Source organism: Dendrobates tinctorius, unplaced genomic scaffold, assembly GCF_039654945.1.
Source record: "Dendrobates tinctorius isolate UK_male_01 unplaced genomic scaffold, ASM3965494v1 ptg000064l, whole genome shotgun sequence".
Taxonomy (NCBI): Eukaryota; Metazoa; Chordata; class Amphibia; order Anura; family Dendrobatidae; genus Dendrobates; species Dendrobates tinctorius.
The window spans coordinates 29,520,985-29,546,160 of NW_027361732.1; the positions used below are offsets into that span (position 1 = coordinate 29,520,985).

A 25,176-nucleotide genomic window follows, 5' to 3' on the forward strand; every position below is an offset into this window, starting at 1 on the left:
TTGTGGTCTACCTATGATGTCAATTACAGGCCTCTCTCATCTTTTTAAGTGGGAGAACAGAACTTGAACTTGGTGGCAGACTAAATGCTTTTTTCCCCAATGTATGTCTCTTAAGTCAGGAGAATCTGACAAATGACATCCACCTCTGTGTGTGCTTTGCCATAAATCCTACTCCAATCCCTGCAGGAGTAAAATCTGTGGCAAAATCAATGCGGTCACTTGTCCTGAAAAAAAAAAAAGTAGCAGTCGCAAAGCCCCAGCCCTGCCAATTTTGTTGGAGGTGGGTAAATACAGAATACTGGTGAAAAAGCATTAATAAGTCCAACTCAATGTCTTGATAAATGTTAAAATGCAAAATAGTAAAGCTTCACAATCCATTGCCTAAACGAGCCATAAAGAAAAGATTGTGCTCTCCTGAGCATTTATTATCATGTCTGTGAACAGAACGTCCCTAACATTCAGCACAGCTGCTTCCATACCATCTCACAACGCTGGATTTGGAGAATTTTCTTGGCAAAATTTGATGGCTTCAGGTGATCTCAGCAGATCGCGCATGTCATTATAATTTAGACTGCTTGAGCAGATGTCATAACATAAGGGAGGAGAAGGATATTAGACGACTGTGTAAAAGATGGGTCTTATCAAGTTAAGTAATGCTGCTAAAGAGGAAAAACCACAATATAAAAGCCTGGAAAGTTTACATTGCAATAACACTTCCTTCTCTCATAAGCTGGCTTTACACATTGGATACAAATTATGTAGTGCAGATACAGTGGGGGAAAGAAGTATTTGATCACCTCCCAACCAGCAAGAATTCTGGCTCTCACAGACCTGTTAGTTTTCCTTTAACAAGTCCTCCTACTCTGCACTCAACACCGGTATTAATTCACCTGTTTGAACTCGTTACCTGTATAAAAAGACACCTGTCCACACACAATCAATCACACTCCAACCTCACAACCATGGCCAAGACCAAACAGCTGTCTAAGGACACCAGGGACAAAATTGTAGACCTGCACATGCCTGGGATGGGCTACAGGACAATAGGCAAGCAGCTTGGTGAGAAGTCCTCATCGGTTGACACAATTATTAGGTGATGGAAGAAATACAAGATGACTGTCAATCTTCCTCAGTCTGGAGCTCCATGCAAGATCTCGCCTCGTAGGGTAAGAATTATTGTGAAAAAGGTCATGAATAAGCCCAGAACTACATGGGAGGACCTGGTCAATGACCTGAAGAGAGCAGGGACCACAGTGTCAAAGATTACCATTAGTAACACACTACGTCGTCATGGATTAGAATCCTGAAGGACACGCAAGGTCACCCTGCTCATGCCAGCACATGTCCAGTTCACCAACGACCATCTGGATGATCCAGAAGAGAAGGTCATGCATACTTCTCTGCTGTGACTCGGGATTCCTGCAGTATGCGTGTGCTGAGGATCTCACCTTTCCTGGCACCTGTGCACTGCGGTACTTTACTCTGCGCTCAACAGGGCAGAGAAGTGCGCCTGCGCAGGAGCACGATGCCGGGGAGCTGTGTGGGTGACGTAGGAAGCGTTATCCACACAAAGCAAGAAGGAGGGTGGCGGTCATAAGCAGATGGGAGGCCCCAGGCCAAAAACAGACACCCCTCAGACCAGACCGCCCTGCAGGTGAGGTGAGTATAATAGAAGGTCAGGTTGGGGGCAGATATACAGCATCACAGAATGCTGTACAGTATATCAAGCCTGAAAGGTGGTTGCCGTATCGCATATCGGACAAAGCTGGCGACAGGTTCGCTCTAAGTATGGTATCTGCAAATATTTTCTGCTATACTACTTTAAAACGTGAATACATTAAAAGGGGATCTGTCACCAGGTTTCTGCTATGTAATCTGAGAACAGCAAAATATAAGGGATGAGACCCGATTCCAGCGATGTGTCACTTGCTGGTCTATAAGCTGTCATTTTGATACAATCCTGGTTTTAGCTGCTGCAGATGTAGCAGTGTTCAATGCTGAGCACTGTATAACCCGGCCCTCACCACTGATTAGCAGCCATCTGTCAATGTACAATCAGTGGTAAGGGCCAGGTTACACTGGGAAGATGACCAAGGGGCATGAGACAACTGATCCTGTAGTGATAATCACCTGCTGATAAAACTATGAGTTTATTGAAACAGCAACTAACGGCCCCGTCACACATAGCGACGCACCAGCGATCCCGACAAAGATATGACCTTGTCAGGATCGCTGGTGTGTCGCTACATGATCGCTGGTGAGCTGGCAAACAGGCAGCTTCACCAGCGATCAGGACAGCAACACGCGGGTAACAAGCGATGCATGTCGCTTAGTTACCCACTGTGTACCTTAGTTACCAGCGCACTGGTGCAGGGAGCTGGTAACCAAGGTACACATCGGGTTTCTAAGCGGCGCTAGATCGCTGTGTGTGATGGGGGCTTTAGAGTATGTGTCCACGGTCAGGATTGTCAGCATTTTGAAAGCAGCGGATCCCCGCTCCGCCAAAGCGCTGCCCCCTTTTGTACGAGCGATGATTCTGCATGTGTTCATTGAACCTTGCGGAATCACCGCATCCTATACATAGACTGTGCTATTTAAATTGACATGCTGCGGTTTAGAAAGACGCGCGCTGCATGTCCGGTTATGCAGGTCTGCCGCCAGTGTGTTTCATAAAATCCCATCCACTATGCTGTAACATCTGGATGCTGTGGATTGGACACTGCGGCTGTACACAGCCTCCAGTCCGCAGAAAATACTGAAGGAATCCTGAACGTGTGCACATACCCTTATAGTCTAAGAAGTTACATCATGGTTCTCTATGACTACATAGCAAATTCCTCCTAACAGACTCCCTTTAATTCTGGTTAGGTCCTGCAAGTATTAACACTCCAACAGTAACTGCCTTTCCAACAAAAACATTTCAAAATTTAATATTGCAAGTGGATATAATAATTTGTGTAGTTTATGTTATCACACAAATACACATCCTTCTTAATTTATCAGTCATTTCTTCTTCACATACTGAAGCATATGAAGAGGCTAGAGGGAGTAACACGCAGTACAGTGAGAGAACAGGCAGATGGTGCTGCAACTTCAATCAACTCTTACCACTCCCCACAGTGCAGGATTAACAGCCACACAGCTCAGTACAGCTGTGTAATGTTCTCAATGCTGCAGTATATGGTCTTCTATACTATTGCTGCTAACGCACAGGTGCTACACAGAGAAAAAGGCAGGAAAACATCTGCTGCGTGTACTGAGTAAGGAAGACATCATGGCAACTTCAGTGTCCATCCACTATCTCAGAGACAACTGAACATTACAGACGGAGCTCATATATGGGAAAAACTGTGAAAAAATGTGCAATAAAAGTCAAATAATGCTCAGCAATAGTGTTTTAGCTTATGTACACATACATTACAGCTTAACCTGAAGTTACCTGAAATAACAGCTATGCTTTCAGCACTGCTTCTTCACTAGTAAATTCACAAACATTACAGCCCTTGGTTTTAAAGGGAATCTGTCACAAGGGTTTTGCCATGTAATCTGGGAGTAGCAATGTACAGAGACCCCGATTTCAGCGAGGTGTCACTCACTAGGCTGCTTGGTGTAGATTTAGTAAAATCAGAGTTTTAATCAGCAGGAGATCACTAAAGAACTACCGTAATAAATCTGCTGCCAGGTAAGCCCAACGTATTCATGAGCTCTGTATAACCCCACTCCCACCACTGATTAGCAGCTGTGTACACTGTGCATAGGCAGAAAGCCGTTAATGAGTGGTGTGGCGGTATACAGAGCTCAGCACTCAGGGAACTGCTGGATGCACTGCAGATAAAGGGATTTTACTTAAAAAAAAAAAAAAAAAAATAATAATAAGCAGCACAGTAAATGATATGACATTACTGAAATCAGGGTCTCTGTCCCTATATCATACTGCTCTCAGTTGGGAAAGCAAAAATCCATTGACAGATTCCCTTTAAGGCCTTATGGGAATAAAAACTGAAAGAATTAAACCCTTAAACTGTACAGAAAAGGAAAAACATGGATTTTTGTGATAACTCACTGTAAAATCCTTTTCTCTGGGACGCTTATTGGGGGACACAGATACTGTGGGTGTATGCTTCTGCCGCTAGGAGGCTGACACTAAGTGAAAAAAAAAGAGGTTCGCTCCTCCTCCACCGTATACACCCTCGCCCCTATTGCGGGCGTAAATCAGTTTGGTGTCAAAGCAGAAGGAGGACAACAAAATCAGCCTTAATACAAGTACAACATGTCCAGAAAAAGGACCACCCTTATATCACATAAATAAATGCGTAATTAAATTAAACAAAACAAGTGCCAACTTGGCTAATAGGGTGGGTGCTGTGTCCCCCAATGAGCGTCTCGGAGAAAAGGATTTTACGGTGAGTTATCACAAAGATCCATGTTTCTCCTTCGCCTCATTGGGGGACACAGATACTGTGGGACATCCAAAAGTAGTCCCTGGGAGGGAGATTGACTCACCGATCCAAGCTGCATGCACCTCCTGTTTAAAGGTGCACCACCGCTGCTTGGAGAATCCTTCTACCCAGGCTCGCATCCGCCGACGCCTGAGTATGGATATAATGTTTGGCAAATGTGTGCAGGCTGGACCAGGTTGCTGCCTTGCAAACCTGTTCCGCCAAGGCCTGATGCCGAAGGGCCCAAGAGGCGACCACTGCCCGAGTAGAGTGCACTCTGATCCCTGCTGGAATCGGCGTGCCTCTAATGCGGTAGGACTCCTGAAAAGTCAAACAAATCCACCTGGCTATGGTCGATTTTGAGGCGAGTCCCTTCCTGCACTCTTCCGGGAGCACGAACAGCGTGTCCGTCTGACAAAAGGGAGCCGCCCGTGACACGTACCTCCGAAGGGCTCTTACCAGGACTAACGTGTTAAGAGCCTTTTCCACACAGTGCACCGATGCTGGACAAAATGAAGGCAAGAAAACTTCCTCATTAATATGAAATGAGGACACGACTTTCAGTAGAAAAGGAGGGGCTGGTCTGAGCACCACCTTATCCTTATAGAAAGTGAGGAACGTAGCTCGGCAGGTTAGTGCTGCCAGCTCTGAAACCCGCCTGATAGAAGTGATGGCCACTAGGAACACCACTTTCCAGGAAAGGTACCTCAAAGAAATATCCTGAAGCGGTTCAAATGGAGCTTCCTGCAGAACACTTAGGACCAGGTTAAGGTCCCAGGCATCCATAAGCGCCTTATAGGGAGGTACCAAGTGGGAGACTCCCTGGATGAAAGTCTTAACCTGCAAATTGGTAGCAATTCTGCACTGGAACAGGACGGATAAAGCCGATATTTGTCTCCTGAGGGAACTTGGGGCCAGGCCCGAGTCTAGACCTGACTGGAGAAAGGCCAAGATGTTGGGGATCGAGAATCTCAGCGGAGAAACACCGCGGCCTCGACACCAAGCGAAGAACACCTTCCAGGTGTGGTGATAAATTCGTGCTGAGGCCGGCTTCCGGGCACTAACCATTGTAGCGACTACCTTGCTCCCAAACCCTGCCTGGGTTAGAATCCAAGATTCAATGGCCATGCCGTTAAACACAGGGCCGCTGAGTTCGGGTGGCAAATCGGCCCTTGAGAAAGTAGATCTGGGCGCTCTGGCAGTCGCCAAGGAACGTCGGCGAGCAGCTGCATTAGATCTGCGTACCTTGCTCGACGGGGCCAGTCTGGGGCCAGCAGAATCGCCAGAACCCCTTCTGTCTTGATCTTTTTGATGACTCTCGGAAGTCGTGGCAGCGGGGGAAATAGATATGGGAAGCAAATCTGGTTTCCATAGCAGAACCAATGCGTCCACAGCGATTGCCTGCGGGTCCCTGGCCCGAGCGACGTATGTGGGCACCTTGGCATTCACTCTGGAAGCCATCAGGTCCACATCCGGAGTTCCCCACAGTGGACAAATCTGCTGGAAGACTTCAGGATGTAGAGACGGCTCTCCGGACGCAAGACCCTGCCGGATGGGAGAAAGTCTGCCGCCCAATTTTCCACGCCCGGGATGTGGACTGCTGAGATCACCAAGTGGTTTGCTTCGGCCCACTGAAGAACGTGCCCCACCTCGCGCATGGTTGCTCTGCTGCAGGTGCCCCCTTGATGATTTATGTAAGCCACCGCCGTGGCGTTGTCCGATTGAATTCGGACAGGGCGGCTTGCTAGAAAGTGATGAAACTGCCAAATTGCCCGTATCTCCAATAAGTTGATCGGCAGGTGGGCCTCCTGCGGGGACCACCGCCCCTGGGCCGAGTGGTGGCGAAACACCGCTCCCCAGCCGAGGAGACTGGCGTCGGTTGTCATCACCAACCAATGGTCTGGGGGGAAAGGATTTCCCCTGGGTGAGAGAGGAACTGGTTATCCACCATTCGAGCGACTGCCTCACTTGAGGACAGCCGGCACTGCCGATTAAGCGTGAAAGAATTCTTGTCCCAGGCTGCCAAGAGGGCGTGCTGCAGGGGGCAAAGATGGAACTGGGTGAACGGTATCGCTTCCATTCCCGCCACCATTTTTCCTAGAATCCTCATCCCGAACCGGATGGAATGAGGGACTGGTTGGCGAAGTGTCCGGACTCCGAAGAGCTAGCGCCTTTCCCTGAGGGAGAATTACCAACCATCGGCAAGTGTCAAAGATCATTTCTAAGAAGGAAATCCTCTGAGCTGGCACAAGAGATGACTTCTTCGCGCTGACCAACCACCCTAAGCGGGCAAGAATATCCAGCATGATGTTGACATTTTCTTCGCATGCCCGTACTGAAGGGCCCTTGACCAAGAGGTCGTCCAAGTAAGGCAAGATGACTATGCCTCGAGAATGCAGTATGGCCTTGACAACTGCCATAACCTTTGTGAACACTCTGGGAGCTGTGGCTAGCCCAAAGGGTAGCGCTACGAACTGAAATTGCCGACCGTTGATGGCTAAGCGTAGAAACCTCTGATGAGGAGGAAAAATGGGAATATGCAGATATGCGTCTTGGATGTCAATCGAGGCCAAGTATTCTCCCTGCTCCATGGCCGATATGATTGAACGGAGAGACTCCATCCGGAAATGTCTGATCCTGTTGAATTTGTTCAGAAGCTTCAGGTCCAAAACAGGTCTGACAGACCCGTCCTTTTTGTGAACCGCAAACAGATTGGAATAGAAGCCCTGAGCTCTTTCATGTTCTGGCACAGGAACAATGACTCCGTTGTGCTTGAGCGATTCGATGGCTCCTAACAGAGCCCCCTTGCCTGGGTATCCACCCTGGGAAGACGAGAAAGAAAAAAACGTCTTGGAGGGCATCTGACATTCTATTTTGTAACCTGAGGCCACCAACTCCTTTACCCACGCGTCGCGTGCGACACTGAACCAGACGTGGCGAAACCAGAGTAGACGGCCGCCCACCTTGCTGGTGTCGTCTGGCTAACGCCTTGAGTCATTTAGCTGACGATCTTTGGGATCTGGATACCCTTGATCTGGGCTGCTGAGTTCGCATTCTCCCCAATGGGCTGGTTCTATATGAGACCTGCCGCTCCCTATCCTGGTTAGGGCGGCCTGAAGCGGCGGAATTGGCCCCTGTGGTCCACCCGGGGTTGCGAAATGCCCGAAAATGTGCCTGAAAAGGGTGGCGAAAAGGCGGTTTGACCTTTTGTTGAGGGAGAAAACCGCTCTTTCCTCCTGTAGAGTCAGAGATAAGTTTATCCAACTTGTCCCCAAATAGACGGCCGCACTGATAAGGCAGGGAAGTCAAGGACTTCTTGGAAGCAGAATCAACCCGCCAGGTCCTTAACCATAGAGCTCTTCTGATCAAAATTGTGTTAGCGGCAGCAAGTGCCGAGCAATTGGCCGCATCCAAAGATGCACTGATTACATAGTCTTTGGCCATCGCCATCTGACTCGCGATCTCGGATAACTCGGCAGGTAGCTCTCGCTCCTGCGCGACCTTGTTTAATGATTCTGACCATGAGATCATTGCCTTGGCTACCCAAGTTGCTGCGAACGAGGGAGAGAGCGCTGATCCTGACACCTCATATACTGAGCAAGCTAAGCTCTCTATGAGGCGATCCGTGGGATCCTTAATAGAGGTAACTCTAGGAACGGATAACAGGGTTTTAGTGGCTAGACGCGACATCGGTGGATCCACCGTCGGAGATTCCATCCATTTCTTACGGATGTCCGGGTCAAATGAATACCTTACTTCGAGTACCTTTTGACCCGAGAAACGCCTGTCTGGTCGTTCCCTGTGTCACTGCACTATGTCCTCAAACTCAGGGTAAAGGAAAAAATTCTGTGCGGCCGCTTCACTCTCTTAAACGCCACCTTATGGCCTGAAGCCGAGGTGGAATCATCCTCAATCCCCAAGGTCTGATTGACGGCTTCTATGAGACTGTCCACTGTCTCACGTGACCCTGGAGCATCCAGGTCAAGGGGCTCGTCTGAGTCGAAATCTGAGGTCTGCTCGCTATCAACCACTGGTGACGGGGAGCGAGAAGCAGAACTTATGGATGCCAAAGCACCGGATGGACTGGGCGACACCGCGTGGATTCTCTTCCCCTGGGTCTGCCTGGAGTGAGAGCGGCCCCTGCAGGCCGAAGGCTCTAGTGAGGTGGAGGTACCCTCTAAGGCCGGCGAGCAACTGTCCCTGCCCCTATCTGGGGCCTGAAGGGACTTGATTGCCCTCGTAAGCGATGCCATGGACTGTGACAGTGATAGGGCCCACTCCGGGGGGCTTGGTCGTGGTCGCAGAGGAGGGCTCCTGGGCGCGTTCGGACTCGCAGGCTTCGCATAACCGCTTGCTCTGCGCCCGCGGAAACGCAGCCCAACAAGAGATGCATGCAGCGTAAAAAAACGTGAGCGACTTTGCCTTTTCGGACATGCTGTATCTGTCCGCTGCTGGGGATGGGTGGGAGGAGGTAGCACCTCGTTTCCCTGTAGCGTGGCCTCTCGGGCAGCACTTACCCCAGTCCTGTGCCCCCCACGTTCCTGGACGCCTCCACCACCGAAATTGCGTGCCACCAGCTGTGGGGCGGACTGCCGGCATATAAACCGCTCCAGGGGCGGTACTCCCGGGTCTGCGGCCTAGCCGCGCTCCAAAGCCAGGGGCTAAATTTATTCGCCGCCGCCCAGCCTGGGGGGTGGGCCGCCAGAAGTGACGCGTGGCCGGGATGCGGAACTTCCGGTTGCGGCCTAGCTCTGGCTAAAGCCGCGGCCTCGATTTTCTCCCCTGCCTGCGACGGGGTGGGGGCGAACGGGGGGGGGGGGGCGACTTCATGGCGTCGCAAAAAAAAAAATGGCGCTACTTACTGGCGCGGGCTTCATCGCACCGCGCTTCTGCAGCCACGCTCAGCCAGGAATGGCCGGTGGCATCTGACAGCTACGGCTCCAGCCCTGGATCTTCGTCGCAGGAGCCCTCCAGGCCCTCTCCTCACTGGCAATCTTCTTCAGCTTCCCAGCTCAGGTATGTGAGGGGGCCTTAATAGGACTGTGCAGGCACCCTAGCTCCATCTAACCCCTATAGGGGGTGGGGAGAGGGACCGTCCGCCGCACACCAGCACCGCAGTTTAAGCATTGGTGGAGCAGTGGGGGCCGCAAGGACTAGTCTTGTGCCTCTGTACAGCCTATGGTTTCGATACCTAGGGGTGGTCAGGGCTAAGTCCAGCATTATGTCCCACGTCGCGGGAGAGGATACGTGGAGGGACACTCGCATGTGCTCGCCCGTTGTGGGTTTGGGGAAATCGGACCCTTTTAATAGGATCCGTTGCCCCTGTCTAATCTTCACGGAAAAAAAGAAAAGTGTGGAGCAAAAAACCAGACTTGTGCCTCCATGGACACTAAGCAAAAAACTGATTTCCACCCGCAATAGGGGCGAGGGTGTATACGGCGGAGGAGGAGCTAACCTCTTTTTTTCACTTAGTGTCAGCCTCCTAGCGGCAGAAGCATACACCCACAGTATCTGTGTCCCCCAATCAGGCGAAGGACAAAAAAGAGATGCGAGTACTACAAATACAGGCAGTCCTGGGTTACCAGCTACATAGTTTTAGTAGGTTTGTTTGTTGGAAGTTGGAACACGGCCAGGGGAAAAAAAATAACACTAATACACAGCTCACGTCCGTCCTCTCTCTCGCCTCACTGCTGCTCACCACCAGTAATCTGGTCCTCTTCTTTCTGCCGCCATATGCAGAATCTCCAGCCTCTTCACTATAGGCCAGGACTTTAGACCACTTCCGGCCTCAGAGGTTACTGCGTGTGATAAAATTGCTATGTTGACACCACAACCTTATGACATGCAGTGAGCTCTGGCTAGGCGGTGGTGGCAGGTCCTGGCCTATAGTTAGGAAGCTGCACATGACGGGTGGCGAGCAGAGGGAGATCCACAGAGGTCAGCTTTGAAGCATTAGGGTTTTTGTTTGTTTTTGACCAGATTAATACGTAAATCGGAGGTTCATCAGTTGGGAAGTGCCGGTATACTAACTACAGCCAATCGCTTAATGCTGCAGAAAAATCACATGGAAAAGAAGGATTTGGCTATTTAGTCATTTTTCACCTTCTACGCCTTTCTTAATATAATTTTGCCTGGATGGATTAACCCTTTAAATATGCAGCCAAAAGAAAAGAATTGTGCTGCAAACCATCCTTTCAAAGCTAACAGTTAAAAACTTTAATATTTCATTATTTTCTCCATCCATATTTCATCATTAGCTCTGTAGCAGCTCATTTATTCATGCAAATGTTAACTAGTTCCACGCCGTACCGCGAGCCGGTAAATGTTACGACGATGCGGCCCACCTCTCATCTGCCTATAACGCTATGCACGTATACATTAGGGGTGCTCCCTAATACCAAACGCCATGTGTTGGGGGCAAAGAGAATTCATTTCTCATCCTAGTGCATTGAAGACGTTATGCTCATCACAGTTTCCTAATTGAAGCAACATCTGCAGTATATTTAGAATCTCGACAATTGGTTGAAAATCCCTCAAGTGGTTTCATGCTGCAACTTACATAAAAAAGAAAGTAATTTATTTGGAGAACAAACTGCTGAGCTCTTTTCCCCAAGGATGATACGAGTTGGATAGCAATAGCAGCTGCACTGTGTGCAATGACACTTCTAGGAAGCCATTGTGCTGCCAGCTACATCAATAGAGATGCTGAACAAGATGTGTGAGAGCATAAATGGGATCCGAAGGAAGAATGGGACCAGCACATTAGAAAGAGATTTAATAATCTCCAGCCACACAGATTTTGCATTAATTCACACCACTGGAATCCAAGGAGGAATACAGAATAATGCCACTGAGCAAGACACAGAACACACAGCATTGCAGCCATTATGCTGCCTTTATTTCTAGTGACAGTCCTCTGGAAATCTGGGCTCCGTACTCTGAATGGAGTCAAGTGACTGACTTCGCCGTTTGAAAGACAACACTACAGATGAGTCCTCTATTAGTTTCATGCAAGAGAACGTACAAGGATTTGTGACTCGGCAATGAATGGGATTCATCTTCACCTAGAGAAAAAAAAATGCAAAAACTATTTTTTTCCTATCAACTTTGGGAAAATCACTGTACTTAATGACCATAAAACGAAAAAAAATAATAATAATAAAAACAAATTGTATTGCACCAAACCAAAAAGTCAAATTGAACGGTTTAAAAAATCATTAATTTTTGGTAAAAATGTGCAACTTTTTCCACTTTTTCTGGCACTCTGGACATGTTTCCAAAAAGTAAGTAGATCTTAGTAGAAGGGGCGGCTATTCCACATCCTGATCTAGTAAGGAAAGCAGCCTAATGCCACCATTCTGATCATCTTGTAGAAGGTCATTGGAGCCATTACTGTTATTGTGTAGACCAGCTGGAAAAAAAAAAATCAGCCAGCTAGGAGGAGTTTTTTCTCACCGGTACTGGACATGATAGGGTCAGAACGGGTGGAAAGACCACTAGGGGTGAAACAACATATGTAAATAATAATCTAGACAAAGGAACATTTTGGAAAAATTGGCAACCTTACCTACTAAGAATAGCTGGGAAATTCAGATATCACTTACTTTAATCCATATTCTGTATAGGACTTTAAAGGCAGTGTTTAAAGGGAAATGGTGAATTAATTCATGTTGCCTAAACGATGGACAGCGTGAATCAGACCCTCACTAGAGCATTTAAGAGGAAGCAACTTACAGATCGGGCCGCAAAAGACGAGATGAGTCAAACACAATTTGGGCAGCATGAATCGCATGGCAGGTTCCCTTTAACTTCATAATCTCCCAGTAAAGACATGGGAAAACGTCGAGCTGTCGCAAGCCGTCATCCAGAGACACAGTTAGAAGAAGTCAATGATGGGATAATACATAACAGCTAAAGATGATGCTGTACATGAAATACCAAAAAGGCCCATAAAATACAATATTAAGAATATAACAAGCAAAGATCATGTAACTAATGCTGTACGAGGCGGCTATCCTAAGGAGGCTTTCCTGGAATAGTTCTTCAGATCGCACACTACAAGACCGTATGTAAAGGAATGAATTCAGAAGGTAACCGGTGCAATTCCGGCTCCGCATTTTCCTTTTTTCTGATGATCTAATTGATGCTACATTTCTTTAACGTGTCCCACATGAACCTCTAGGAAACCACACATCATCGCTTCCTCTCATTACAGCTGCAAATCTTTAAAGCAAGCTCCGTTCTTCCTTTATATTTGCCAGCGTTTCCGATTAGACTTTCACAGTGTACTTACAACATTTGAAGCGGTGCTAATATACTGCATGACCATCTCTTTCTTGGTTGCAAAGTCTTTCTCGCGCAGAGGTGCTTTTCGATCTTCATTCAAATTCATATCTTCCTGAAGCATAAAATAAATTAAAAAAAAAATAGGTAAAAAAATAGAATAAAAGATACAGAACTTTCTTATTGTGAGAATAGCTTCACAAAATGAGCAAATCTTATACTGGATCAGATGAACTGATGGGAGACCAGACACCCCATTAATATGTGATTGCTACAGAAATATTAAATACACATTAGAAAGGCTCCGATTCATCAAGACAAGTGCTTTGCACACCACTATTGATGAGCAGTGCAACGGCATGGGATGTGCCAAATTAGTTACGAGGCCACATCCCGATTTTGGTGCACTTCTTGGCTGCCGGGCACTATCACAAAAAAAAATGTACTCCAGTTTTGAAGCATAATTACAATTAATTTCCCTCCCCAGTTTTCCATTTGCCGAGTTCATCGAGACTGGCAAAACTTGCTACATTTTTGCACAACTAGGAATTACACAACACATTTGTGAACATTCAAACTTATATCCTGGACTTCTGGTGAAAACTAATGTATCAGGGTCTTAGTTCATCTTTATGAATGGGTGCAAGAGGTCTTATAGGCTCACGCCCAGTACTACTACCTGGCATACATAGTATACACAGTAGCAGTATTCTTTAACAATCACCTCCTTTACAGCTCTTTTTTAATTAGGAGACTCTGGTAGATGGGAAGAAATAAACCTTTACTAATACATCTATGCTGCCAATTGGCAAACAACCTATATTTCCACTCCATCAATGCAGCTTATTTTATATGCTATACACTAGAATACGCATTTAAAAAAAAAAAAAAAGGTTTACGAAGTTCCAGAAACACAAACAATTTAAGTTGAGATCTACCGGTTGTGTATGAATTTAAATCGACATTTATAAGATACTAGATGGAGGTCCGATACTATCACATCAGGAGGGAGGTAATGTCACGATGGGGGCTTTTCAGCGTTGAGAATCTAGCGCAGTGTGACGGTGTTACGCTGTGGTACCGCGCAAGAGGCTGCGTGAGTGTGAGTGTGTGAATGTGTGAGGTGCGTACGGTGTATAGTGTGTGTTGTGACGGTGTTTCACTGGTGGTACCATGCAATAGGTTGGTACCAGCAGCAGTTTCCATATTGAGACACCCATTACTTGTGTGTCCCAATATGGCGGTCGGTGAACTTCCTCTGCTTGGAATTCTGGGATACAGTGACCTCTGGACAGGAAGCAAAAACATTACAAGGCAATTACATAAATAGATTGTAGGCAGAATTTCCATCAATGATTGAGATCTTGCTGTAATTGCTAATTCAGAATGGGAGCCTGACTCAATATTAAAAGGTCATATAACGCCCTCTGAAATGTTTCACTAGACACCAGGCTTCATCAGGGGCTATGGGGCAATAGCATCAGGAACAACAACTTTCAGGCTTATCAAGTCTGTCTGATAAAAAGAAGACAACCATCCAAAGGGACCAATCAGAATCCTGACTCGGTCACACACATCTCAAGTCAGATGATTGGCATGTACTGTGACCACAGAGTAAAGGCTATGCCACTGTAAGCTGAGCCTATTCGCAGCACTGCAGTAGGCAACTGTGAGGCTGAGATTAAGTATCGCCAGTATCAACAGCGCATGCGCATCTTCAAGGAGGACACAAGTAGTACAAGACTGCGCCCTATGTTAGCAGTTCAATCCTGAGGAGTATCTCTGTGGACATGTGTGAGAAGTTACCTTATCAGAGTACAAAAAGAATAAATATGCCCATAATGCATGCAATCTACACTGGACTATTGTTCTGAAAAATTCCAATAAAGGAGCAATGAATTGAAATGAGACGCTATTCTGCTCTCCTTTAGGCGACCAACATAGTTGGTGTCAGGGCTGTGGAGTTGGTAAGCCAAACCTCCGACTCCTCAATTCCATGACACCGACTCCACCAAAATGGGCTCTGACTCCGAGCCTCTGACTCCACAGCCCTGCCAGGCCACATGCAGGGCTGTGGTGTCATTAAGCCAAACCTCCAACTCTTCAATTTCCATGACACCAACTTCACCAAAATGGGTTCCGACTCCGCCTCCACAGCCCTGATTGGTGTCATGCATGAAGACAGTTAACTGTATATGCAAGATGCCAGAAATGGTGTTAGCTCAAAAAAGGGACAAGTATCTACTATCAGCCTCAGTAACTACAAAAAGTGCTACAAATTCATAATCCTCTTTGAAAATCGTCCTTATATTTATATTGTGCAAACAAGCTGTAAGATGGCCAAGTATTGTTACTCCAGAGATTTTCCCTTGTTAGACTCTTGAATGCTCCGGTACGTAAAACCTTTATATCATGAGGTTAAGAATCTGTGACTGTCCCAGTCATCTCAAAAGAGCTTACAGAGATCCCCGTGTCTACCGCCCACTGAACTCACTTAGACGAATATTCCAAAGGTTCTCTTGCAGCAAATCTGCCATGTGTAAAATGTATCACCTGAGGGGCTGGCACTATCCATATGGATCCATGAAAAGTGGTAAAGTCAGCTGGTGTTTTCGGTTATCAGCAATAGCAGCTGCCAGTAAGTACAATTCATTTTCCCCCCACTGTTAATATATCATTACTAGAGATAAGCGACTTTGCCTTTTTTCGGGTCGAGTCGGGTTTCATGAAACCCGACTTTTTTAAAGGTGGGGTCGAACGAAATCCGCCGACTATAGGGAAAAGTCGGGGTCCGACTGAAACAGGAAACCCAATGCAAGTCAATGGGGAAGCAAAGTCGGCAGGGAATGGAGGACAGTAAACACACCTACAGTGTCCATTTCAATGCCAACTACATCAATTCTTATTACTTAAGCTTGTCAACCTTAATATACTTTATAATAATAGTTACGCATTGAAAACTGGGGGTTATTTGGATAAAGTTGTGGGGGATAGGGCTGGCGCCAGGTTTTCGTGTGCCCTGGGCCAAACAGTGTCAGTGCGCCCTTTTAACACATACCAAAATTCCTAATGCTCCGATACGGCAAAGAAATATAGGTATAGTACAATGAAAAATACTTCACTGCTTACATGACATGACTGCTATCTATTTTAAATTCTACAATAGCTCAAAAAACAGACAGTATATTACTCCATACAGTATTATGGCCACCACCGAGTGCGCCATACAGAATAATGAGCCCCATATATTTCTGCATACAGAATAATTGGTCCCATATAATGTTCCATACAGTATATGATGAGCTCCACATAATGCTACAGTCCATGTTGGTCCCCATGGATGATGCTCCACTGTCTTATGGGCCCAAATAATGCTCCATAGAGTCCATATATAATGGGCCCCATTTCTAATGCTCCAGTGTATAATGGGACCCGTAAATGCTGCTCCAGTGTCTGATGTCCCCCATTTGGAATGCTCCAGTATATGTTGGTCCCCATGGACGATGCTCCAGTGTGTTATGGGCCCAAATTATGCTCCATATAAAATGGGCCCCATTTCTAATGCTCCAGTGTATAATGGGCCCCGTAAATGCTGCTCCATTGTCTGATGTCCCCCATTTGGAATGCTCCAGTATATGATGGGCCAAATGGATGATGCTCCAGTTTATGATGGGCCCCATATATCATTCTCCAGTGTATATTGCTCCCCAAAAAATGCTCCCAACATTCAAAAAAAATTAAATACCTCTCCTAGCTGGGCACTGGACTCCTCAGCATTCCCATCTTCAAGCTCTCTGCACTTGTACTGTTTCGGTAGAGGGCATACAGACGTGATGTCATCACGCTCTGTAACCTGAATGTCACTGTCAGGAAAGGCGGAAGACGTCACGGCGGTGGAGCAGGGAGAGGCAAGTATTGCAAGTGCTGTGGCCCTGAGCAAGCATGGGGGGCCCCACTCATGGGCGACGGCACTGGCACAGGGCCCCTCATAGTACAACGGTATGTCTGACGGCGAGTGGGCCCTCCCACCGGCAGAGACACTTTTGCGTACTATGAGGGGCCCTGTGCCACTGCCGTCGCCCACGAGTAGGACCCCCCCACCTGCTCAGGGAACCGGCACATTCATCTGCACCTTCCTCTGTCACAGTGTAAGGTGGTATAGTATGCGGGAAGGGGCACCTGAGTTTCATCAGTGTCACATTCTGGCTCTGTAGAGTGCGAGGGAAATGTAGTGCTGTGGGTCAATGTACCAGCAGAATCATCTAGCAGTGGCTGTGCATCAGTGCACTCCATCTCTGATTCATGTTGGACTGTGGAATTCAAATATTCACTTGATAACACAGGCATGGCATGTGAAACATGGATTTTTGTGATTACTCACCATAAAATCCTTTTCTCCGAGACGCTCATTGGGGGACACAGAGACTGTGGGTGTATGCTTCTGCCGCTAGGAGGCTGACACTAAGTGAAAAAAAAGAGGTTAGCTCCTCCGCCGTATACATCCTCACCCTTATTGCGGGCGGAAATCAGTTTGGTGCGAAAGCAGTAGGAGGACAACAAAATCAGCCTTAATACAGGTACAACATGTCCAAAACACCACCCTTATATCAAATTAGTAAATGCATATAAAATTTAAACAAAACAAGAGCCAACTGGCTAATAAGGTGGGTGCTGTGTCCCCCAATGAGCGTCTCCGAGAAAAGGATTTTACGGTGAGTTATCACAAAAATCCATGTTTCTCCTTCGCCTCATTGGGGGACACAGATACTGTGGGACGTCCTAAGCAGTCCCTGGGTGGGAGATTGACTCACCGATCCAAGCTACATGCACCTCTTGTTTAAAGGTGCGCCACCGCTGCTTGGAGAATCCTTCTACCCAGGCTCGCATCCGCCGAGGCCTGAGTATGGATATTATAATGTTTGGCAAATGTGTGTGGGCAGGACCAGGTTGCTGCCTTGCAAACCTGTTCCGTCGAAGCCTGGTGCCGAAGCGCCCAAGAGGCGCCCACTGCCCGAGTAGTGTGCTCTGAGCACTGCTGGAATCGGCGTGCCTCTAATGCGGTAGGACTCCTGAATAGTCAAACGAATCCACCTGGCTATGGTCGATTTTGAGGCAGAGAGTCCCTTCCTGTGCCCTTCGGGGAGCACGAACAGCGTGTCCGTCTGACGAAAGGGTGCCGTCCTCGACATGTACTTCCGGAGGGCTCTTACCAGGTTTAACATGTTAAGAGCCTTTTCCACATGGTGCACAGGTGCTGGACAAAATGAAGGCAAGACAACATCTTCGTTAATGTGAAAAGAGGACAAGACTTTCGGCAGAATAGGAGGGGCTGGTCTGAGCACCACCTTATCCTTAAGGAAAGTGAGGAACAGGGCTTGGCAGGATAGGGCTGCCAGTTCTGAAACCCGTCTAATAGAAGTGATGGCCACTAGGAACACCACTTTCCAGGAAAGGTACCTCAAGGAGATATCCTGAAGCGGTTCAAATGGAGCTTCCTGCAGAACACTTAGGACCAGGTTAAAGTCCCAAGCGTCCATAGGCGCCTTATAGGGAGGTACCTAAGTGGGAGACTCCCTGGATGAAAGTCTTCACCTGCAGATTGGTAGCAATTCTACGTAGGAACAGGATGGATAAGGCCGATATTTGTCTCCTGAGGGAACTAGGGGCTAAGCCCGAGTCTAGGCCCGACTGGAGAAAAGTCAAGATGTTGGGGATCGAGAATCTCAGCGAATAAACACTGCGGCCTCAACACCAAGTGTGGTGGTAAATTCGTGCTGAAGCAGGCTTCCGGGCGCTAAACATTGTAGCGACCACCTTGCTCCCGAACACTGCCTGGGTTAGAATCCAAGATTCAACAGCCATGCCGTCAAACACAGGGCCCCTGAGTTCGGGTGGCAAATCGGCCCTTGAGAAAGTAGATCTGGGCGCTCTGGCAGGCGCCAAGGAATGTCGGCGAGCAGCTGCATTAGATCTGCGTACTACGCTCGACGGGTCCAGTCTGGGGCCAGCAGAATCACCGGAACCCCTTCCGTCTTGATCTTCTTGATGACCCTCGGAAGTAGTGGCAGCGTGGGAAATAGATATGGGAGGCGAAACTGGTTCCATGGCAGAACCAACGCGTCCACAGCGATTGCCTGCGGGTCCCTGGCCCGAGCGACATGTGGGCACCTTGGCGTTCACTCTGGATGCCATCAGGTCCACATCCGGAGTTCCCCACAGCTGACAAAACTGCCGGAAGACTTTGGGATGTAGAGACCACTCTCTGGATGCAAGACCCTGCCGGCTGAGAAAGTCTGCCGCCCAATTTTCCACGCCCGGGATGTGGACAGCCGAAATCACCGAGTGGTTTGCATCGGCCCACTGCAGAACGTGCCCCACCTCGCGCATGGTTGCTCTGCTGCGGGTGCCCCCTTGGTGATTTATGTAAGCCACCGCCGTGGCGTTGTCAGATTGAATCCGGACAGGGAGGCCTGCTAGAAAGTGATTAAACTTTTGCAGAGCTAGCCGAATTGCTCGTATCTCCAATAAGTTGATCGGGAGGCGTGCCTCCTGTGGCGACCACCGTCCCTGGGTCGTGTGGTGGCGAAACACCGCTCCCCAGCCCGAGGAGACTGGCGTCGGTTGTCATCACCAACCAATGGTCTGGGGGGGAAAGGTTTCCCTTGGGGCAGAGAGGAACTAGTTAACCACCATCCCAGCGACTGCCTGACTTGAAAGGACAGTCGGCACTGCCGATCGAGCGTGAAGGGATTCTTGCCCCAAGCTGACAAAAGGGCGTGCTACAGGGGGCGAAGATGGAACTGGGCGAATGGTACCGCTTCCATTGCTGCTATTTTCCCTAGACTCCTCATCCCGTATCGGATGGAATGAGGGACTGGTTGACGAAGTGTCCGGACTCCCTGCCGGAGCGCTAGCACCTTTTCCTGAGGGAGAATTACCAAACCTCGGCAAGTGTCGAGAATCATTCCTAGAAAGGAGATCTTTTGAGCTGGCACAAGGGATGACTTCTTCGCATTGACCAACCACCCTAAGCGGGCAAGAGTATCTAGCGTGATGTTGACATTTTCCTCGCATGCCCATATTGAAGGGCCTTTGACCAAGAGGTCGTCCAGATAAGGCAAGACGACTATGCCTCGAGAATGCAGTATGGCCATGACAACTGCCATAACCTTTGTGAACACTCAGAGCCGTGGCTAGCCCGAAGGGTAGTGCTACGAACTGAAAATGTAGATTGCTGATGGCGAAGCGTAGAAACCTCTAATGAGGAAAAATGGGAATATGCAGATATGCGTCCAGGATATCTATTGAGGCCAAGAACTCTCACTGCTCCATGGCCGAAATGACTGAACGGAGAGACTCCATCCGGAAATGTCTGATCCTGATGAATTTGTTCAGAAGCTTCAGGTCCAAAACCGGCCTGACAGACCCGTCCTTTTTGGGGACCGCAAAAAGGTTGGAATAGAACCCCTCATTTTTTTCGTGTTCCGGCACTGGAACGACTCTGTTGTGCTGGAGAGATTTGATCGCTCCCAATAGAGCCCTTGCCCGGGCATCCACCCTGGTAAGCCGGGAAAGAAAAAACCGTCTTGGAGGGTATCTGACAAATTCTATTTTGCAAGCTGAGGCCACCAATTCCTTTACCCATGCGTCGTGAGCGACATTGGCCCAGACGTGGAAATACCAGAGTAGGCAGCCGCCCACCTTGCTGGTGTCGTCTGGTAAAGGCCTAGAGTCATTTGGCCGACGATCTTTGGGATCTGGATCGCCTTGATCTGGGCTGCTGAGTACGCATTCTCCCCAATGGGTTGTCTCTATATGAGACCTGCCGCTCCCTATCCTTGTTGGGGGGTCCTGAGGTGCTGGAATTGGCCGCTGTAGTCCACCCGGTGTTGCGAAAGGCCCGAAAACGTGCCTGAAAGGGCTGACAAAAAAGCGATTTGACCTTTTGTTGAGGGAGAAACCCGCTCTTTCCTCCTGTGGAGTCGGAGATAAGTTGATCCAACTTCTCCCCAAATAGGCGGCCGCACTGATAAGGCAGGGAAGTCAAGGACTTCTTAGAAGAAGAATCGGCTCGCCATGTCCTTAACCATATTGCTCTTCTGATAGAAATTGCATTAGCGGCAGCAAGTGCCGAGCAATTGGCCGCATCCAAAGACGCATTGATTACATAGTCTCCGGCCATCGCCATCTGACCTGCGACCTCCGAAATCTCTGCAGGTAGATCCTGCTACTACGCGACCTTGTTTAATATTTCTGACCATGATATCATAGCCTTGGCTACCCAAGTTGCTGCGAACGAGGGAGCGAGTGCAGACCCTGACACCTCATATACTGAGAGCTAAGCTCTCTATAAGGCGATCCGTGGGATCCTTAATCGAGGAAACACTAGGGACGGATAGCAGGGTCTTCGTGGCTAGGCGCGAAACTGGAGGATCCACCATCGAGGATTCCATCCATCTTTTACGGAGGTCCAGAGCAAACGGGTGCCTTTTGACCCGAGAAACGCCTGTCTGGACGTTCTCTGTGCCGCTGCACTATGTCCTCAAACTCCGGGTAAGAGGAAAAAATTCTGTGCTGGTGCTTCACTCGCTTAAATGCCACTTTATGCCCCGTAGCCGCTGCGGGATCAACCTCAATCCCCAGGGTCTGATTGATGGCTTCTATGAGGATGTCCACTGTTTCACGTGACCCTGGAGTGTCCAGGTCAAGGGGCTCGTCTGAGTCGCAATCTGAGGTCTGCTTGCTATCAACCACTGGTGACGAGGAGCGAGAAGCAGAGCTTACGGATGCCAAGGCACCGGATGGACTGGGCGACACCGTGTGGATTCGCTTCCTCCGGGTCTGCCTGGAGTGAGAGCGGCCCCTGCAGGCCGGAGGCTTATGTGAGGTGGAGGTTCCCTCTAAGGCCGGCGAGCCATTGTCCCTGCCCCTATCTGGCGCTTGAAGGGACTCTATTGCTCTCGTAAGCGACGCCATGGCCTGTAACAGTGATAGGGCCCACTCCGGGGAATTTGACACATTGTTCACGATCGCAGGGGAGGGCTCCTGGGCGCGTTCAGATTCACAGGCTTCGCATAATCGCTTGCTCTGCACCCGCGGAAACGCAGCCCGACAAGAGATGCATGCAGCGTAAAAGAATGTGTGCATCTTTTTCGGACATGTTGTATCTCTCCGCTGCTGGGGATGTGGGGAGGAGGTAGCACCTCGTTTTCCCTGTAGCGTGGCCTCTCGGGCAGCACTTACCCCAGTCCTGCGCCCCCCCCCCATCCTGGCTGCTCCATCAAATTGCGCGCCACCAGCTGTGGGAGTGAACCAGCATGTAAAACCGCTCTAGGGGCGGTGCTTCCGTTCTGCGGCCTAGCCGCGATCCGAAGCCGGGGCCTATATTTCTTCACCGCCGCCCAGTGCGGGGCGGGCTGCCGGAAGTGACGCACGGCCTAGCTTCAGCCTCAATTTTTCCCCTACCCGACCGGGGGGGGGGGGGCGCGGTACACAAAAAACATGGCGTCACTAACTGCGCGGCGCCGCCTGATGGATTCAGCCACCCTCAGCCTTGCATGGCCGGTGGCTTCCGCCGGCTGGGGGCTCTAGCCCGGAGATCTTTGCAGGAGCCCTCCCAGACTCTCTCCTCATTGATGATCCTCTTCAGCCTGAGCGCAGGTATGTGAGGGGGCCTTGATAAAATAGGCCGGTGCAGGCACCCTAGCTCCATCTAACCCCCTCAGGGGGTGGGGAGAGGGACTGTCCGCCGCATAGCAGCACCGCAGTTTATGCATTAGTGGAGCAGTGGGGGCTGCACGGACTAGTCTTGTGCCTCTGTACAGCCCATGGTTTCAATACCTAGGGGTGGTCAGAGCTAAGTCCGGCATTGTGTCCCACGACGCGGGAGAGGATACGTGGAGGGACACTCACACGTGCTCGCCCGTTGTTGGTTTGGGGAAATCGGACCCTTTCAGTAGGATCTGTTGCCCCTGTCACATCTTCATGGAAAAAGACTAAAAAAGTCTGGAGAAAAAAAACAGACGTGTGCCTCCATGGACACGAAGCAAAAAACTGATTTCCAGCCGCAATAGGGGCGAGGGTGTATACGGCGGAGAAGGAGCTAACCTCCTTTTTTTACTTCGTGTCAGCCTCCTAGCGGCAGAAGCATACACCCACAGTATCTGTGTCCCCCAATGAGGCGAAGGAGAAAAGAGCTCCATGGAGTAATCTAAAGTGTGGGCTCCCGCATCCTTCACTTTTAGTGGGGGTGAAGGAGACAAGGAAAGGGGGGGGTTCCTGACCAGAAGCCTGCACTGACAACTCTGTGCTTGCAGTTTTTTTTAAACTTCAGAAGAGGCGGCGATAGAGCTGGAGGCTTTTTCGGCAATGTAAGGCAAAACCAGTTCCTGATGCTCCGGCTTTAAAAGCAGTTTACCTACTCCCAGAAAAGGGAGCCTTAAAGGCCTTCTTGTGCCAGATGATGATGCAGTCTCAATACCTCCTGCCTTAGCTGCTATTGTGCTTTTGGCACTACCAGCAGATGGCACCACCACCACCATCAGTACCAGCTGGCCCCCCCACAAACCCACGTCCGCGGCCTCTTCCACCATACTTAATTTTTGTGAAATTGGACTCAAAATACCAGCAGATATATGGTACTGTTTCAGAAGTGGACAGCTCTATACAGTCTAGGGATAATTGTAAATCTCAGTATATATTTCATGATTCAGACACAGATGGTCACAGCAAATAAAGGGGATATAGTGGGAAATCAATCAATTTTGTTATAGTATGGTGCATACACCACCCAGGACTATATTATAGCAACTAAAGGACAGTCATAAACCTAAACTGGAATAAAACAAAAACACATGACCATAGTCCTATCATTAAAAATATTTTTATTTATATACCATAATAGCATAAAACCAAGGTTTATTATAAAAGACAAAGCATCAAGTATATATGATAATATACATAGAAATTGACATAGAAATTGAAGGGTCAGCTAACCACAATCATAAGAGAAGGTTACATATATGTGTAGGGTCCCATACCACAGAAAAATGTACAGATGATACAATAGTGTTAATAAAAAATAAAAATATATATAATGGTGCCGTAAAGATATGTGATAAAAAACATGTTAACAAAACGACATACAATGAATTTAAAGTGCAAAAATATGTGCTAGCACAAAACACAATTTGTGTAATTAATGAACAATAAAGTGCAAAGTGCAGTAGTGTCCGCAGGTGTTGCTACACATAGATAAAATTGTGATTGTGTGACCATAAACGTATATCTCTTAACAAATGAGAGCATATAAAGGCGCAGTTAGGAGATAAACAATCACCACAGGTAGTAGTAAAAAAGTCAAAAAAACGAAATGGTTGCTGCCAACAACCAGACTATAGTGTTAAATAGTTATACCTGTGGATATATAACTGCTCCTGCCCGCCAGAGGTAGCTGCCCTTCCCCAACGCGCGTTTCGGCCAATTGCCTTCGTCAGGCCAACTATGGTCATGTGTTTTTGTTTTATTACAGATGGTCACAGGCTCAGTACGGATTAGACAATAATATAAAAATTTGCAAAAGGGTACAGTATCACTAGATACAAGGTATATATAGTATAGTTTAAATATACTGAATCTCCGTATACATTTCAGGAGGCAAACAGACGCTCTCAGGCCCAGTATGGATCCGACAACAATATGGAAAGTTGAGAAAGGGTACTATGGCGCCCCTGAGGGTACGGTCGCCACAGAGGAACTGCACCTCATCCAAAGGTGTGGTATCCCACCCTCAGGTAAGGAGGGATCACTACTCAGGACTCTTAACCCTGCACTCAACACACACTAGTTAGTCATTGTTTTCTAGGTGTACCCGGCGGGAGGATGGCCTCATCCCAGACTTACTAGGAAAGGGTTTTGAGAGTTAGTGTGGAAGGTAGGTACAGTGGGAGGAGCTTAGGTAGTGGAGTGATTGAGAGCATCAAATCAGAGAGAGCAAGGTGACAGCTGGTGGGTGGAGCTAGTCTGAGGTAAATGGATCTTTCTAGAGAGTTGTCAGTCGGTGACAGGAAAGAGTAAGAGCAGGATTGCTGTGAGTGGGCCGAGGGTCAGAGTAGAGAGAAAATCTTGTCCAAGCTCCTAGACTGGAAGGAAGGGGTCCTTGGGGCACGGGGAGTGCAATAAGCCACCGGTGAAGGCCGTTTCTGGAGAAGGAAGGACCAGGCCTCGTTGGGGAAGGTGGCTCCTGGAGGTAGTGGAGAAATACAGGGCTCAGCTAGAAAGATGGAGGCCGAGGTAACTTTAAGTGCCTCAGTCGCAGCCACATTCAGTACTCAAAAAGGCAGCAGTTGGAATAAAGGACCCCGGAGCCTGACCCACGTCGCCCGATGTGATACGTGGCTGCCGGCTTGGGACACTGTTTGCGAAGGCGCACAGCAGGAAGGAAGGGAGAGATCAA

At 48.5% G+C, this 25,176-nt stretch overlaps 1 protein-coding gene across 1 annotated transcript in view; it reads right to left on the bottom strand.

The window, feature by feature from the left end:
* DIAPH3 (diaphanous related formin 3) overlaps positions 1–25,176 on the bottom strand; it is an 811,800-nt gene that overhangs the window by 604,457 nt on the left and 182,167 nt on the right. Inside the window, exon 4 of the mRNA XM_073580354.1 lies at positions 12,733–12,837. Within this exon, the coding sequence (XP_073436455.1) occupies positions 12,733–12,837 (105 nt within the window). The remainder of the gene's footprint in view (positions 1–12,732; positions 12,838–25,176) is intronic.